This window comes from Melospiza melodia, chromosome 8 (assembly GCF_035770615.1).
Source record: "Melospiza melodia melodia isolate bMelMel2 chromosome 8, bMelMel2.pri, whole genome shotgun sequence".
NCBI classification, from domain to species: domain Eukaryota; kingdom Metazoa; phylum Chordata; class Aves; order Passeriformes; family Passerellidae; genus Melospiza; species Melospiza melodia.
This window is the reverse complement of record NC_086201.1, coordinates 18,292,252-18,309,045: the sequence shown is the minus strand read 5'-3', so window position 1 is coordinate 18,309,045 and position 16,794 is coordinate 18,292,252. Positions and strand designations below refer to the sequence as shown.

General features: G+C 39.0%; 1 protein-coding gene across 4 annotated transcripts in view; it reads right to left on the bottom strand.

The window, feature by feature from the left end:
• The window catches only part of CSRNP3 (cysteine and serine rich nuclear protein 3), a 98,235-nt gene that overhangs the window by 57,214 nt on the left and 24,227 nt on the right, over positions 1 to 16,794 (bottom strand). For all 4 annotated transcript variants that reach the window (XR_010028560.1, XM_063162028.1, XM_063162027.1 and 1 more), the window contains exon 2: positions 9,589 to 9,760. Coding sequence is in view for 3 of the 4 variants with exons in the window: in XM_063162027.1 (XP_063018097.1) it covers positions 9,589 to 9,760 (172 nt within the window). In the remaining variant the exon portion in view is untranslated. The remainder of the gene's footprint in view (positions 1 to 9,588; positions 9,761 to 16,794) is intronic.

Here is a 16,794-nt window from a genome sequence, read left to right as displayed (position 1 = left end):
GGAAAACTCATGGGTTTAACAGGGAAAGCAAAGGCCACACATGCAAGCAGAGCAAAACAAGGAATTTGTTCACCATTTCCCACAGGCTCAGCCACCTCCAAGAGAGCAAGACCCCATCAAGGGAAAGGTTACTTGGGAAGACAAATGCCAGCACTCCAGATGTCCTCCCCCTTTCCTCTTTCCCCCCCACTTTCTATGCTGGGCATGATGTCACGAGGTGTGGCGTGTCCCTTTGGTCAGTTGGGTCCCTGTCCCAGCTGTGCCTCCCAGGCACCCCCAGCCCCCTCTGCAGTGCGGCCGTGCAAGGAGCAGAAAGGGCCCTGGCTCAGAGCAAGCCCTGCTCAGCAACAACAAAACCTCTCTGTGTGATCAACCTGTGCTCAGCACAACCCAAAACACAGCCCCTACCAGCTGCTGTGCAGAAAAGTAACTAACCCAGACAAAACCAACAGTGAAACCAACAGTGTGCCTTTCCATTCTGCCCCCAACACTTGTGATCTGGCTTTAAAATAATGTAGGAATCCTAACTTAGTTGTTTTTAGCTTTGGTACAGACTCCATTTAGACCTCGGGTGATTTTCACCTCCTCCTTCAGCACAGGCCTCAGTTCTCTGGGCATACAGCTCTTACAAACTGTGTTAGCCATGGTTTTGAGAATCAGGGCTGCAATGCTTGCTATTGTGACATTCTGCTTAAGGGATGCATAAGAATTTTTAAGATCAAAATGATTTGAGGAAAAAAAGTTTTTGATCATGATACAGGAGGTGTAGGTGATAATTAAATTCAGCATCATAAAGGCAAACTACATCCACTCCCAAAAGCATTTAGTACTGGCTGTTTCACACAAGTAATTAATATTTCTTGCCAATACTACTTTAAAATGCCAACTACTGCTGCTGTTTGCATGTATCAGAGTGTACACAGATGGACATAGAGCATCCAACTCCAGCTTTCTGAAGCAGGAAAGAAGGTAACAAACAAAAAACATTTTCTTTTCTGAGTTATGCAAACAAATGAGTCTATAGCTAATATAATAACACATGACTGAAGTGCTGGTGCAAAGCATGCTGTGCAGTATGGATGAACCTGAGTGGGCTGCATAAACTTCAAAGCAATAAACACGCTACAAAAGATGCGTGGGCAGAGAGTAAATGGAAAATATAGGAGACACAGGGAGGTGGTTCCATTATCAGCTGCAAGATACATATGATATTGCACATGAGAACAGTGAGGAAGGACTTCAAAAGATGGATCTGAATAGATTCACCTCAGCCCTTAGTAGTTCCACAAAATGCCATGATAGTCTCTCATGGCGGTGACAGGGTTTTAGTAATTAGCAGGCGATCCATTAAGTTATGAAAAATAAAATCTGGTCTCAAAAGCCTATTGTCAATTTCTTTGTCCTTCATTTATGCGAAACTAAAGATTTCTTCACACTACAAAGCACAATAAACAATTCAAAGTAGAACATTTTGTTTACCTAAACACTACCAAAGTCAACCCAATTAGAAAAAACTAAAATAGAATAAAAAATGTAAATCCTTTCTTGAAGAGCCCATTTTAACAAAAATTTATGAAAATTCAGGCCTGGCTCATCTGCAAGCCAAAATTCTAGACAATTCACAACATTTAATGACTTTGTTGGGCACATGCTCTGACCCAGCACCTCCTCTTCTGTGTTAGTCTCATTGTGAGAACTGTATATTTAAAATGCCAACTCAATTTTTTATCTGAAATGTCACATTTTGTCATCTCTCCTAGCTGCTCTTCTGTCTGTCTGCAGAATAGTCTCATTTTTTGAGAAAATTCTCACTTCCTTAAAGGCAATGACAAGATGAATTTACTACAGCCAAAAGCCTTTTTGATGCTTGTTCAAAGTCCAAAGTTTGGGCAGCTTTATTCATACCGTGGCCTACTGACTTGTGATGTTAGTGAAATAGATAAATTCACAACAAGTCTTTCTACTGCAAGCCATTATAAACCACACACTGGTGGACATAAAAATAATACATTATTTTTATGGAATTGTAACTACTTAAATAGTGGTACCTTCCTCCTAAGAACATTCAATTGGGCATGAAAACAAAGGTAAAAATTTCTACTAATTTTAAATAGTAGTGTAACAATGAAATGGTATCTCTTCTCCAAAACTTTTTATGTCCATTTCACACTAATCACTCAAAACTAAGAATACTATTTAAGTAAAACAATGTGTAAAAGATGAAAAATAATAATAGAAGTCAACGGGTATGCTCCATTAAAAAAAGACACGATCACTTTTTGGTAAAATGTAGGTCACCTATGGTTGCCATAGTAACCACTGCTGAACTATTGCTCTGCAGATGACCACTGCCTATGGCTGCTTTCTTTGCTAGCAGTCACACCTCAATTAAAACAAGAAAGAGTTTGGAATTGACATTAGTTTAGTTGCAAATAACACTGCTTAAACATTTTCAAAAGCATCTCCTAATATCCTAGTCTAAATAAAATACTCAACCAGCTGACAACACACAAAACCTACTTTTCAGTACTTAGAAATCTGTTCTTTGTCTGTATCTAAAGCCTGGAGTTTCCAAAATGGAGATAATCAACTTTACAATAAGCTGCAAATACAAAACATATTTATACAGAGCAATTCACTAAACATCAGTAACTCAACAAGTTAGTTGGAATTCAACAAGCATTAACATCAAGTTAAGCTTCACAGCAAGTCCTGTGACAGTATATTCAGTACCTTCACTCCAAGTGGGGGTTAATGCCTTGGCACATTATTGTTTTGCACACAAGCACCCAGTGAAAACGAATCATGTAACAAGGAGCCAAGGATAATAACAGCTGAAGCCTCACTTGGGATGAAGGCATTGAGTCTTCAATCACTTTGATGGTGAAACTCCCTTTCTCACCACTATTACTCTGGGGCATACGTAGTTGATGATGAATTCAGTAAAATACAAAAGACTCCACATTACAAAAAGAGTCTTAATTGGCTTTGATAGTGAACTGGGAAATAACAGGACTACAAGCCAATGTCCTTGATAACTGCTAACACTGGTTTTCCCCTTCAGAACCTTCACATCACTATTACGTAAGTTCAGACTAAACGAGCTGCTTATCTTCTCTCCTTTTTTTTTTCTTTGGTTTCTCTGATTTTTTTTTGTTTGGTTGGTTTGGGTTTTTCTTTTTGCTTGGTGGGATTTTTTGCTGGTTTTGGGTTTTTTGAGATTTTTTTTGCTACGTGTATTATAAAAACTCTGAAATATAAACTTTGAGGCCTGGATGCTGCCCATATGCCTTAATGCTATTAGCACTAGAAACACATTGTGGTAGGGTAGCATCAGTAGTCACAGAGTCAGAACACCAAAAATGCTGCGCATTTAGTGAACAAAATAATGATGATCAATTTTGTTGAATACCATCTATGAAGAATCATATCCCCTCACTTGCTTTAATTCTTGAAAGCTCAAAACAGACAGATGAACAGGTAGATGATCTCAGGACACCACAGCAAGACGGCTGGGAAGCCAAACAGACAAACCCCTACGGAACAGAGACAGCTCGTGAAAGCTTTAGAATCAAACAATTAATGTAACTGTTTTGGCAAATTCCAAAGAAATTATATCTTGTTTATAGTCTCCCAACTGCATCACCACAGTAGGAGGGAGAGGACTGAGACTCAATTTCTTTATATTCCTGTAAGGATCAGGACCTTAAATACACCTTCACACACAATGCACATGAGGGGACTGCCCTGGACACCAGGACATCTCAGTGAGACTAAAACACACATGGGAGATGGGGCTGGTGTACAGAGGAAGAAGAAAGGAAGAAGTCAATCCAGTCTCCAGCAAGCAGAATACTTTCCTTTTTTCCTAATGTTTCAATCAAAATTCATGAAATCTTTGCCCTTGGGTCAGTAATTTCCATGGATTCATTTCTCCCTGCAGTTTATAAGACAGCAACTACATGCATTTACTGTCTTATACTGGAGAAAATCAGTCTGTATTTTCTGTATACAGATACAGGCTTTCATCCTAAGGAGGTCCGGGTCCCCAGTAGAGCCAAAAGTTGTAGTACAATACAAATGATATAAGAAAAATCAGAATACAAAACTCGACCACCAAAGTCTGGTAAGACTGCAAACAGAGATAAAATACAGTTGCATCTTTCTTGTAAGCATTAGAATGGTTTCATTATGAAGCACCAAGACAAAACACTAAGTTCATCTGCTTGTTAACTCTGCTTTGCAAGCAGAACTGCTAGTCTCTTTAAAAAAAACACAAAAAGATCAACCAAGCCAAATGCCAGAGAAGGCTGTTCCCAGCTCACTGCTAGAGACTTAAGCTCAGCATGTTCATACAAGCCACAGCTGTATCAACTGATAGAGGAAAGATCCACTACCAACAGAATCTGTGCTGTTATGTTGGAGTTAACTGCCCTCAGTCATCCCTATTGCTAAGTTAGTGCTTGGCTAAATCAGAGCAAAGAGCAGAGGAGCAATGTTCAGTAAGGAGAAAACACTGCACAATGGCACCTGTATTGAGGGTGCTCCAGCCTGAAATTAGTTACAAAGGTCACTGTAAGGGACAATCACAGAATGGTTTGGTTTGGAGGGGGCCTTAAGGACCATCTAGTTCCAACCTCCCACCCCCAGGCAGGATTCTGAGGATGAGGCTGAGGCTGCTCAGAGTCTCCCCCATCCAACCTGGTCAGTAAGACAACATACTCTGTCAAATCACTGAATCTAACTTGGCTTTAAATTTCAAAACATCTTTAAAAACATCTTTACACAGACCAGTAGGAAACATTTTAAACTATTAGAAATGAAGAACATGTACTGATCACGGCACTAGATGAGGAGAGAGGATATAGCAGTAATCTTTCTGAGGCTTCATTTGCTTTGTAAGAGCACATAAAGCAATTCAAAGAAAGCTGCTGAAGGCCACTGGGACTCTCACCGGTAATAAAAGTGAGCATTAGGACACAGCAGTCAGGAGAAAGCAAGCATGAAACTTTTTTCAGACAAAAATGAATCTATTCATAGTTATAAACTGGTAACAGAAAAATCCATTTTTCCCTTCTTTGTGATTTGATTCACCAATTATTTCCCTACAGAAGCTAGTGTAATGGTACCAGGCCACCCACAGCTTTCACTGGTACCCAAATGTTGTCATAATGCTTCCTTGTACCTGAAAAAGGGACAGCTACTTTTAGTACCCAAGACATCTTCAGGCTTTTTTACCTTTAGAAACAACATTTTAAAATTCTGATCTTATTTGACAAAGACCATGGACCAAGTCTTCACTAAAATAAAAATCACCTACTTCCCAATCTTATCATTTCTGTAGAGAAGGATTTTAGCTGAGACTAGCTCAAGCTAGAAGTTAGCTGGAAAAAAACAAACTTTGGAAATAATTTGAAAAACTGTGAGCTTAGGCGTGTTCATCCCTCTTTGTCAAAAAAGCCATGGTAATCATGATTTTGCATTTCTAAAATTACATGCATCACTGGTGAGAGAAAAAAGAAACTTCATATTCTTTGACTTTATAAATGAGACTGTAAAGTTATTAAAATTATTTTGCATATTGTAATAGCATCTAGAGAGAGCAACTGCTATAAAGTCTAAAACCAGTGGCTAAGATATGATCTGGTATAATTTTAATTCTGTAGAACAAATCAAGGACAGTATCTAACCATCATGTTTAATTTTTATCCAATCTCACAGACAATATTCGATCAGCAAATAGAATCCCATACATTGTGTTAGCATCATTCTGAACTAAGAATTGCTGGCAAAAGATGGTTCCAGAGCTGCTGACAGTGCACACTCCTGAATACAGACCAGGCCTTACACATATGTCCTGAGTGCAAGGTGCTTTTCTCTAATACATGCAGCACAGATACAGATGTGCCATAGAATCAAAATCAACACTTCCCAGTAATTTTCTAATTTGTTTTTGATATATGTTCCATATACATCAATGTAGTGAAAGAGGATGAGTCACTTTCAATGACTAAGAATTTGCAAACTCCTGGAGCATTAAATTCCTTTGATCTTGATAAGCTGGCTCGTTCTCATTCTGTTCATTAGCCCCCCCTCCTTTTCCCAGTTTTGAGCCAGCCAATCTGTAGTCCTTTCTGCAAGCTGACATATTTACCAAGTAAAATCTGTTACCACTGCTTTCCTGCTCTTACTGAAAAACACCCTGTTGCTTGTCAAGCTCCTCATCTTGGGGAACCTCCTTCTCTTTTCCTTCACATATGACATAGTCCACAAGCTCTCTTCCCACCCTGATGAGCTCATTATTAGCTCCTCTCTGTATTTCCCCAGGAACCACAAACTGTTCACCTGTGCATTCTGTTAATCTCCTCTTTTCCTGCACCCACCTAATGCAATTTCATCATTAGTTCCCAAGTACCATTTTGCTGATGACTCACAAAAATTGCCTAAGAATCTCAGAAAATAATCCAGTTGTGTTGCTTTGAACCATGTCTTGATAAGTATCTTTCTCTAAGGGTTAACCTGGGAATGTCACTACCTACATGATTTGAAAAATATGAATGCCTTAAATTGTAAGCCTAAATTATCATTAATTTTCCAGATAATTATTTAGCAACTGCAACAGGGCTATTTTCTCATCTGTTCTGTTTGAAAAATTAGTGTATATAGAGCCTGCCACAAACAGGTATCTACATTTAGACAGCAATTCAATTTCAATACTGATTAGTGAAAAGCATCTTGATATTTTCACTCTTCTCCTTTGATGGAAAAATACTTCACAGCTCCAAAAAATCCTTTAGTGCTTGATTCTTTACCAATCAAAAAAAAATCACAGTTGTCATAGAAACTGTAAAAACTGAAGTCAGTCATGACATAACAACAGAGCAATGGAAAATGTCTGCAGGCTCAGGTTTTTGTACTGGAGGTATTTCTATGAATTTAACCAGGGAGTCTACAAGTTTCCAAATCTAACAAAGAATATTATAACAATAGGCATTATTGTTGTTTTTAATAATCTGTTCAGAGTCTGGAAAGTAATAGCATTTACTGCTATTGCTCCTGCTCTACACACTGGCTACATTAACAGCAAACAGAGTCTTCCCAAAAAACTCAGTGCAAGCTTATGCTGTAAGGCAACTGAATTTCTCTGATCACACATCTTAGATAGCCTAGAGGGGCTTTTGGTCAATATTCTCAGCATTCCTGAGATCGCATTTTTGGTATTTTTAAGCTGACACAAACCACTTTAAAAATCTATGTTGCCAATAGTTTTTGTCTCTTACAAATGCTGTTCAGAAGAAGACTTCTATCTGCAGACCTCTGCCCCACACAAGACAGTTCAGCTCCATTCCAAACATTATCTCAGGCTTTTTCCCTATGACATGAAACTGTAAAATATAACTCTACTCCTGACTAAAACAGGTTACAAGAATCTTCCCCTCTCCATAACCAAGAATATACCAACTTCAATTCCAGGGCTCTTCCTGCCTTTTATTGGAACCACTTGACACTTCATAATTACTAACTGACAGGGCTGCCTTACCGCAAACACTTGCCATGATGACGTGCACAGGGACTGGGTGTGCAGCAGTGTGCACACGAGCGTGGCTGTGGGTGCACGCATGGCTGATTGTGTGCCTGTGTGTGTGTGTGTGCCAAAGGTCTGAACACACTAATCTCTGCCCTGCTCCACGCCCAGACAGCAGGAGAACAAAGCGTAACAGATAAGGTAGGATCCTCTCTGGCCAGGAAAGTGGGGAGGGGATGGGGATGCTCAGACCCACTCAAGGCCAGAGTCCAAAGCCTGACCCCAGCTTCCCAGGGGCAGATAGGTAGGCTGAGCCCTCCTCACTGCTCCCTGCCAGACTGGGCGGCAGGGTAGGGCTGATGCCAGGATGGGTTGGCTGCTGCCCAGACAGACACTTTCCATGCAGGTCTCATCTGTTCTGCTGGAGTCACAGGCATGAAAACCCTTTGGCAGCAGGAAATGCACTGGCATCTGCCTTTTGACCAGCTGCTATGCAGGTCACCTCCTCTGTCCCTGCCCACTGCCACTGGAGGGAGTGATGCTCTGCTGCCAGCATCCCACCTGCATCATGCCCTTCAAGCAGAGATCACCCTGCTGAAAAGAAAATAGTCATAATACTCAGGAATATTACTGGACTGGCCTCACTGCAGGTGAGCAAACTGATTAGCTGAACTACAAGTAACACAGCAGCAATGCGGAAGTACTCAGATCTTAAAATAACCATCTCAGAAGCCTTGAATTAAGTTTAATGAAGAAATTTAAGGGAGTTATTTTTGTTTCAGCTGGTTTCCTCCAGCATATTGTCCCTCTGAACCTTTAATTTATTCTTTCCAGATAACTAGGTACACATATTTTGAATAGAGAGCAAACAGGTACTTGGATTCCCTATGCTTTCCTAGAATTGCCTTAAATAAACTGTTTTATCATGATAGCATCTAGGAATTTCCAGACCTGCTAAACAACTTTAGATGCTCACACCACACCCACATTCCCACCCTGCTTAAGGATTACATTTAATGGGAGGGTGAGCATACTTGGTGTGTAACATGCTTCAGCAGCCTACAGAAGTTTCACTGGCATATATACAGAGAAACTTTCCAGCTGCACCTAAGATAGAGACAGCAAAATTTGCCTGTTAACTTCCCTAACCATGAGTTTAGGAATTAAAACCAAAGTGAAATCCTGATTCCAGTAAAATAACCAGCAAACAACCCATGAGTGAAATAATAAACTTTTTTTACATGGAAAAAGGAAAAAAACCTCACAATTCAAATCTCCTTAAAAAGAACAGCATGACTTATTTGTTTACTGCAGGGTTCTTATTAGAAGAGTACCTGATTCACACAAGTCCATAAACCTCAGTGGGACAGAGACAAATATATTTCTTCTGTTACCATAGTTGAGACCCTAGTCAAAAATATGTATAAAACCCTGTAGCTTCTCACTCTTCAGTTCTGTGGCATTCTGTCACAGATTTTACATTTAAAATATCCCTCAAGGCGTCTGTATGTCATAGCACAAATTACTATACATGTACATGCATATGAACACAAGCACATGTACACGTGTCACTTGAGAAAGCACATACACAAAAGCATAACATACATAGTTATGTTTTTCTCACATTATAAATATATGCATATATGCATGTGAACGCATGCATGCAGACTTCCATCTTTAATTCTGAAAAAGGCACGTTCATTTCACATTACTGCCAATATTCCCCCTTCTCCTAAATCATCACTCAAAATGGAAGACATTCTCCTATGTGCTTAAAACACGTCACACTAAGTAGATGTGAATGATAGAGCACAAACATGGAACTTCCTCTGAAACTCACACCGACATCAAAATTTTCACAGAAACAATTACCAGAGGAAATAGTTATTTTTTTCAAAAATAAGTACTTCCTCAGAGTGCCAGCATTTAAATGCAATAAAACAGATAAAATACTTTAAGAAAAAAACAGCAGAAAGCTTTCACTGTATTTCTAACAAGTCAAGTGAACCCTTCTTAGCTTGTGTGAGACAGCATCATGCCTTACACACCCCTTTAGTACTTACGGGTAAAATGATTAGAAGCAGATGGATGGACATTACTTCCACTGTCAGCACTTTCACTGCTGGAAACATCATCATCTGATTCCCACACACATGAGCAGGGTGAGGTTCCACCAACTTCTTCAAACTTCCTCTTTAAAATTCCACTCATTGCTGCGATGCTGTCACCATGCACCTGTAACAGGAACAGAGGCAATGAGGCACTGAAACATGCAACTTCTGTGCAGGTCTCCCAATTCATCTATCATTAAAGAGTTCACCTATCAGTCAGATACCACCACCTGCAGCTAAATGGCTCCTTAACTAAGAGATTTAAACAGATTTTCCAAGAAGGAATCAAAAAACCCACAACCTATCATCAGTATATTTATCATCACACTGACTTTAAGACAGAAGGTAAATGCTACCTGTATTCTACCTATGCAGAAAATTCTACAGCCAATCTTACACATATATACATATATATTCAGTTATGCAGCAAATTTAGGTCAAGCATATTACTCCAATGTAATTCATCAAAAACAGACCTTTATATAAGGCTTAAAAACTTACTTGGCACCAAGAAACATTACATGACAAAAATTGTTTTTTTAATAAATATTGTTCAGAAAAAAACACCTTCTCTCTTTTGATTTATTTTAAAGGTCTGATTTATATAATTCCCAGTACTAACAAATGCTCACAACTGCAATTAGATTTGAGAGCTGTATGAGACACTTTGCATCTTTCCAGGCCAGGCCCTGCACAAACAGTTCTGGCTCATTTTGTCATTTTCATTTCCTCAGAAGTTTCTTGCCTAGAATTTTTGAAATTCAGATATGAGTACTGGCACACAAGTAGACTATTTCCATTCACACAAGCAACAAAGGACTAGATCCACCCTTAAGAACCTGACTTCCTAATCACATTGCCCAACAAAGCCAGAGTCATGTTGAACATTCCTTATTGTTTCCCTTTCATATATAACAGCTGATCTTTGTATCTCCATTTATGGAATGCCAAGCAGAAAAAGATCAAAATATTTTCAAAGCAATTTTTAGATAATTTTAACACATCTGATAGGTTGAAACACTTTTTCTCTATCTTTAATTAAAAAATTGGTTACTATCACCCTCATTACTGATTAATTCCTACTGCAGACTGAAAATTAATTCTAAGATCTTAAGTTAAAAGTTACAGATACTATCTACTCTCTGACTATGCTAATCAGTGGAATGCTGCTGTAAATAGCTGGGGAAAAAAAAGGCTGATGTTTGATGCTTTTAAGCTTTTAGTATCAAAAATTCTCATCTGATGCCACTTGCCTTCGGCTTGTTAAGCTGCCAATTCAATTCATTTTATAACATAGTTATTTCTTCCAGTAAGCTTCACTCTACCTTTATGGATGTGTCTAATTTAGAGGAAATATTTCAGTATAGATGGAAATCCTGACATAATGCTAAGAACAGATGCTGCATAAGATGATCTTCAGCACCAAACTTGTTTGCATGCAGAGCACGCTAAAAATTAAATAACAAATATATTAGGGTTTCATACAGTCATTCACACAGACTGATTTAAATACATATGCTCACCATGATGTTCTCAGCTTGTTTTACTATTTATGAAAAAAAATGTTTTCCTGAAAGGGATTTCTTCAGGCTAAATGTATGACTCAAACAGAAGTTGCTTAGATCTCAACCTTTGCCCTTTTGTCCAAAGATGAATTACTATAAACTGCAAAGAAAGCACCGTACTTTTATTCTGAGGACATGGAAAGGAGAGTTTAGCAGCACTTTGTAATAACCTTTGCAAAAACGTAGGCATGCATTTTTATGAACCAACCTCTAATAGAAACACATTTACAAAAAAGAAAAAGAGATAAAAGAATTAAACACACACCAAAACCCCACAATTATAAAGAATCACCCCCCAAGTATAGGTTTAAAGGCAACTCCTCTGAATTGTCCCCCACATCCTCACTATATCTCTTGCCAACCACCTTTTCCATTGTCTCCTGCAGTGCTTACAGCACTGAAATTGTGAAATCACCATTATTTCCATGGCAACAGCCTGCAATATCAAATCCACAGGATTATAGCTTGACTGTAGAAGAGGGTAAAGAAGCAGCTGGAGTGTGAGAAAGAAAATGCTTACATTCAAACATCTCAGAAGAGAGTGAGAAATGAGCTGACAAAGAGTTTATCATACAAGCGAGACCTAAGTCAAATCCATGTGTGCACCCATTGAAATTGTGGCTACAGGAGTCATGAGGTTCCAGGTCCAAAGAACATAAGTCATAACTGCACTGCAAGGCAAACCTAATATCTGTGATCATCATGAGTGCACAGCCAGTCAGAGAGCAAGAGCTCATTTCGCACCCTGAGATGACTTCCAGACAAAAGCCCCTTTGTCAGACACTGTCTCCCACCAGTAAAAGCACACAGCAACTGGAGGGCTAAATGGTATCTTGTGCATCAGTAAAGTCACTGCACATAGTGAGAGTGTCAACAGCCACAACTGTTCACAGCAAGTAGGAGAAACAAATATTTTTTACACCAAAGGACTCTAAATTTGCCTGGTTTTAGCATAGCCTACATTTGCAACAAGTGCCACAATCTAGCAGCAGCAAAGCCATTTCATTAAGATAATTTGTATAATGAACCAAAACAAATGGGTCTTAGGATTCCTGGAAATGACATAGGTTAGTTCTACATCACTAGCTGATCAAGAGAAGGTACAGGAGGTAACAGGGATACTGCAGAACCTGAGTATCACCACAACACAAAGAAGGCATAGCTAGCCATTACATATATTTAGTGTGACTGTTGCCTGATATTTGTTCTGATCTCTTCCAGGAAGGTTACTGAGAAGGTTGTTTGACAAAGTAGTTGGGATCAAATTTAGGTATTGCCACTTTCCTGAGATCTGTTGATTCTAATCTCTCTGTAATCAAGTCTCCCCAGGAATATGTTACATAGGGGAAGGAGATGCCACCATTACTCAAGAGCTGGGCTACCACAGAGAGAGATTAAAGAGTGTCTAAAGCTGTTTGCAGACACTATGCACCAGCAGGAGATCCCTTTAGAATAACATCTGTATAAACAGATGCCACTCCATAAGCCAATATACTTCGGAAAAAAAGCACATCTGCACAGTAGTGCAAAGGCATGCTCTATCTGATAGCATTATTATTTACACAGGCAACCTACAGTACCTGAGCAAGACCCACATTTCCAGGAACTAGGACATAATAAGCATGGGACACACAACCCAGTGATTATGAAAGTGTGTGATATATCCCAGTGGAAGAATAAGCAACAGTCAAACTTCTAATAGCAGTGAGGCCACAAAGTTAGTGATATCACTAAAGGCTTCCTAAGTGCACAATCAAGGAATCAGGACAGAGAATTCAACTGAGTTTTCCTTTGTCCTGTACCATAAGTACAATTGAATAGGTAAATTCAGATATTGGGGAATTAACTGAAGCAACTTCAGTCCAAAGAAATCCAAGTCCAATCTGATTTGAACAGAAGACCCTAGAGGTAAGTCTAATGGTACCAGGCACCAAAGACTGATACGAGTAAAATTTTCAATATGTGAATAGAAAGCAAAACTATAAATAAGTCCCTTAACTGATAGGAGAAATCAAAAGGGTAATGTAACCAAGGAGCAATACAATTTTGCTAACACAAGTCACTTAGGGTATGTGAGACTACCATTATATAGGATGGCAATACTCTTCAATACACAGAAGTACTTCAGTAATACATATATTATGGAGTGAGCAAATGTATATAGGTATAGAATGCAGTACACAGAAGTCCATGTCTGACTATAGGAACCATACAACAGCACATGACTAAGAAAAACAAATGGATGGTCAATCAATTATTCTTGGATTTCCCCTAAGGCACCAATGATGTTCAGCCTTCAGAGTCTGAAAAGTAACTGTCAGCTACAGGTGAAGAGATCTGCTATGTCCAACTTATCCATTCGGTTAAAAAGGACAAAAGTTGGCTTGAAAGGTTCAATTAGAAACAGACATTTCCAGACAATTACTAAACAGCTGTCTAGTAGCTACAGTTGATTTGGAGCAGCATCCTTCCAATTCACAACAGAGGCACAAGCAGACACTGGAATCTTTCCCATTTGTAGATACATCCTTCATAACAAAAAAATCCTTGCACAGCGACATGATACATCATCCTCTGCCATCCTTCTCACCATACTTGTGTGGCATTAGTCCACAGCGAGGCAAAACAAAGTTGAAGCAGAGGGAAAAGTACTAAAGCAAGGAAAATAAGCTAACACATTGCTATGAGCTCTAGGTCAAACACCAATTGCCTAACATAGTCAAGGACTCTTCAAGAAAGTGACAACTTGACACAGCAGAAGCATGTGGTGGCTATGGGCTGTGAGAATAATATATCTCTCCTAAACACCCCCATCCATTTGTTACTCCTTCACTTCCTAGTTTTCCTCCATCCTGATGAAACTACTCCTACAATGAGATCATTTAGCCAGTTCTCTAGCTGCAGGTATGCTGATGGGGAAGCAAGTCCTCAAAGCTCCATGGCAACAGGCTTTGCCTTCCTACGATGCCAGATACCTGGCAGGCACCCGATATTTAAAAATTTCAGAGGCAATATGGTATTACTAGAAGATAAAAATTCCATGTAAATGTGGGAGATATATTTCACACTGTCACAGTACTATCTGGAATCTAGAAAGTAAAATAATATAAAAAGCCTGGCTGGTTTGACTTTCTCTAGTACCTAAAAAAGCTAGAAATTTTAGAGAATCTTGGTTAACAATCTCATTGCAGAAGACCTTTAGATATCTTCTTTAGATAGCAGGTATCCCCAAATCCCTGTGAAAGGCCTAAAAAGAGTGATATTAGGATTACTGAGTGAGTGGACAGGTGACAGTGCATTCCTGTGCTCCCAGGAAAAAATTTTTCTCATGATACTGTGGTAACATACGCTGACCCATGTGTCATTGTTCATGGGTGTCAGTGACACATCTTCAGTGTCTCACTGACACCCATGGACAGTTTATATACTGGACATGATATTCTATGCTGTAGAACATCCCTTTGGCCAGCCTGGGTCAGCTGCCCTGGCCATGCCCCCCAAGCTCCTTGTGCAGCTCCTCACTGGTAGAGGGCAGGACACCAAGAAGTCCTTGACTTGAAGCAAGCACCACCTAGCAACTACCAAATCATCAGGGTGTTGTCAATATCATTTTCATACTGAATCTGAAAAACACAGCACTGACCCAGCTACTGAGAAGATTATGAACTCCGTCCCAGGCAAAACCAGGACAAGTCACAAAGAAAAATCCAACAATTTTTTTCACATTAACCAAAATTTTCAAATAAATGTTTTCCAAAATTCAGTGCTGTAGTCTACACGTCATACCACATCATCTGGGACACTGAACCAATATGGAGCAGACCTGTGGAGAAATAAACATCAAGCATGTACCATATGCAGTAACCATTAACAAAAGATATGAAATAATAAAACAGAACCCTATTCAAATTATATATCCTCCTGATTTAGAGAAAAGTTGATTTATAGAAATCAGCTATTGACTAAAGCTATGGAAAAATCAAGAGGAAAAAGAGCTCAAGAACACATTGGCATTGGAGTGAAGGGGGCTGGGGGACAGGGTATAAGAAATCCAACTACTTATTTCTTTGGTTTATTTATGAAGCCTTATTTTGTACTAATTTCCTCTTGAGACCAGATCACATTTCAAAATAAAATCTACCTGAATAAAAATTCTTATTTGAAAATAAACCCAAAAATAAACATTAAAGGCGGGCATTCAATAAATAACTGTCCTATGTATCACACTGCATTTTCCTCAAATGTATCAACTGAAAGCACAAAAAAATCTAAAGTCTGTAGCAGCAATACAGATTCACTTTTGAACATAAAAAAACTTCTATGGAAATGACTGCAAACTGAACAGGAAAATGCAGGAAACAGATGTTACACATAAAACATTACTGCAAAGTACTCATCACAAACGTCTCCCACCCACTGGCCAGTCAGCATGTACTATAACATTCTAGGGTGACTTGGCAAATAATTCCACAGTCAAATCATGAATATTGATGCTCACAAGTCAAGATGTTTGGGTTATTTGTTGTGATTAATATTCTTTTTGAATTTAAGTCTTTTTCTTAGCCTGCAAAGCTTCATTTTTTAAAAGACATTTTTCTTACCTGCTAAATGAATGTCAGCAGCAGAGATGGTTGTGAACAAATCAAGGTGGTTGCTTGGCTCCATACAATGCACTGAATTATTCTGCTCTTTGTGTAACTGACAGCTTTAAATTTGGGAGGAGGGGTAGTCAAACCCAAAAGCACCTACAGTGACATCATCACTCACACAAAGAATATTACTTGCTTGTGAAAATGACTATTCACATAAGGAACTGCATTAATGCAGACAAAAAACCATTTGCATGAATGCTTGCAAACAGTGAACAACAGAGGTACACGAACATGAATCAAACAGCTGTTCAGAATTCAAATTAATGTTTGCAATACATGTTTTGCTGTATTTGGCAGCTCTAATCATAAGCACCAGTTGCCAGAGGTAGGCTCTGGTAGTTTCAGTACTACAATCTGTAAAATTTACAAACACATAGCAAGCTAATTCCACTTAAGAGACTACACAGTATAGCTACAGCGAATATCATTAGTATAATCTAACTCATATATTTTTGCTTACAGCAGTGATCAACAAACATTAAATAGGTAAATTCTTTCTCTCCTCATTTGCTTCAGCCTAGCTAAATCCATAGCACCAAGTAAATCCTGCAGGGTAAGACTGCACAATTCAACCAAGGAATGCGTTCTGGCATTGCAAGCCAAATCCTGCCAAGTCTGCTCTTTGCAGGGTTTCTATACCATCACTTTACAGTACTCGTGATTTCACACTTGAGTACTAATCCACTAATCTTCTAGACTGCCTACACATTGTTGTACACTCTAACACATGCCACCTAGCTCCACTGGCAATGAATTTAAGATGCAGAAACGATGCTGACATATGCTCACCTCTCATATCTACAAGCGGTACAGATGCTGATAGATCTGGCTCCTTTAGTTTTCCAAAAGATCTCAGGTGGTTCTACATGAACCAAGCATGCAAATATCCCCCTCTTCATTACCCAACACAAGAATCCTGCATACAGCAGCAGTGAAATGGC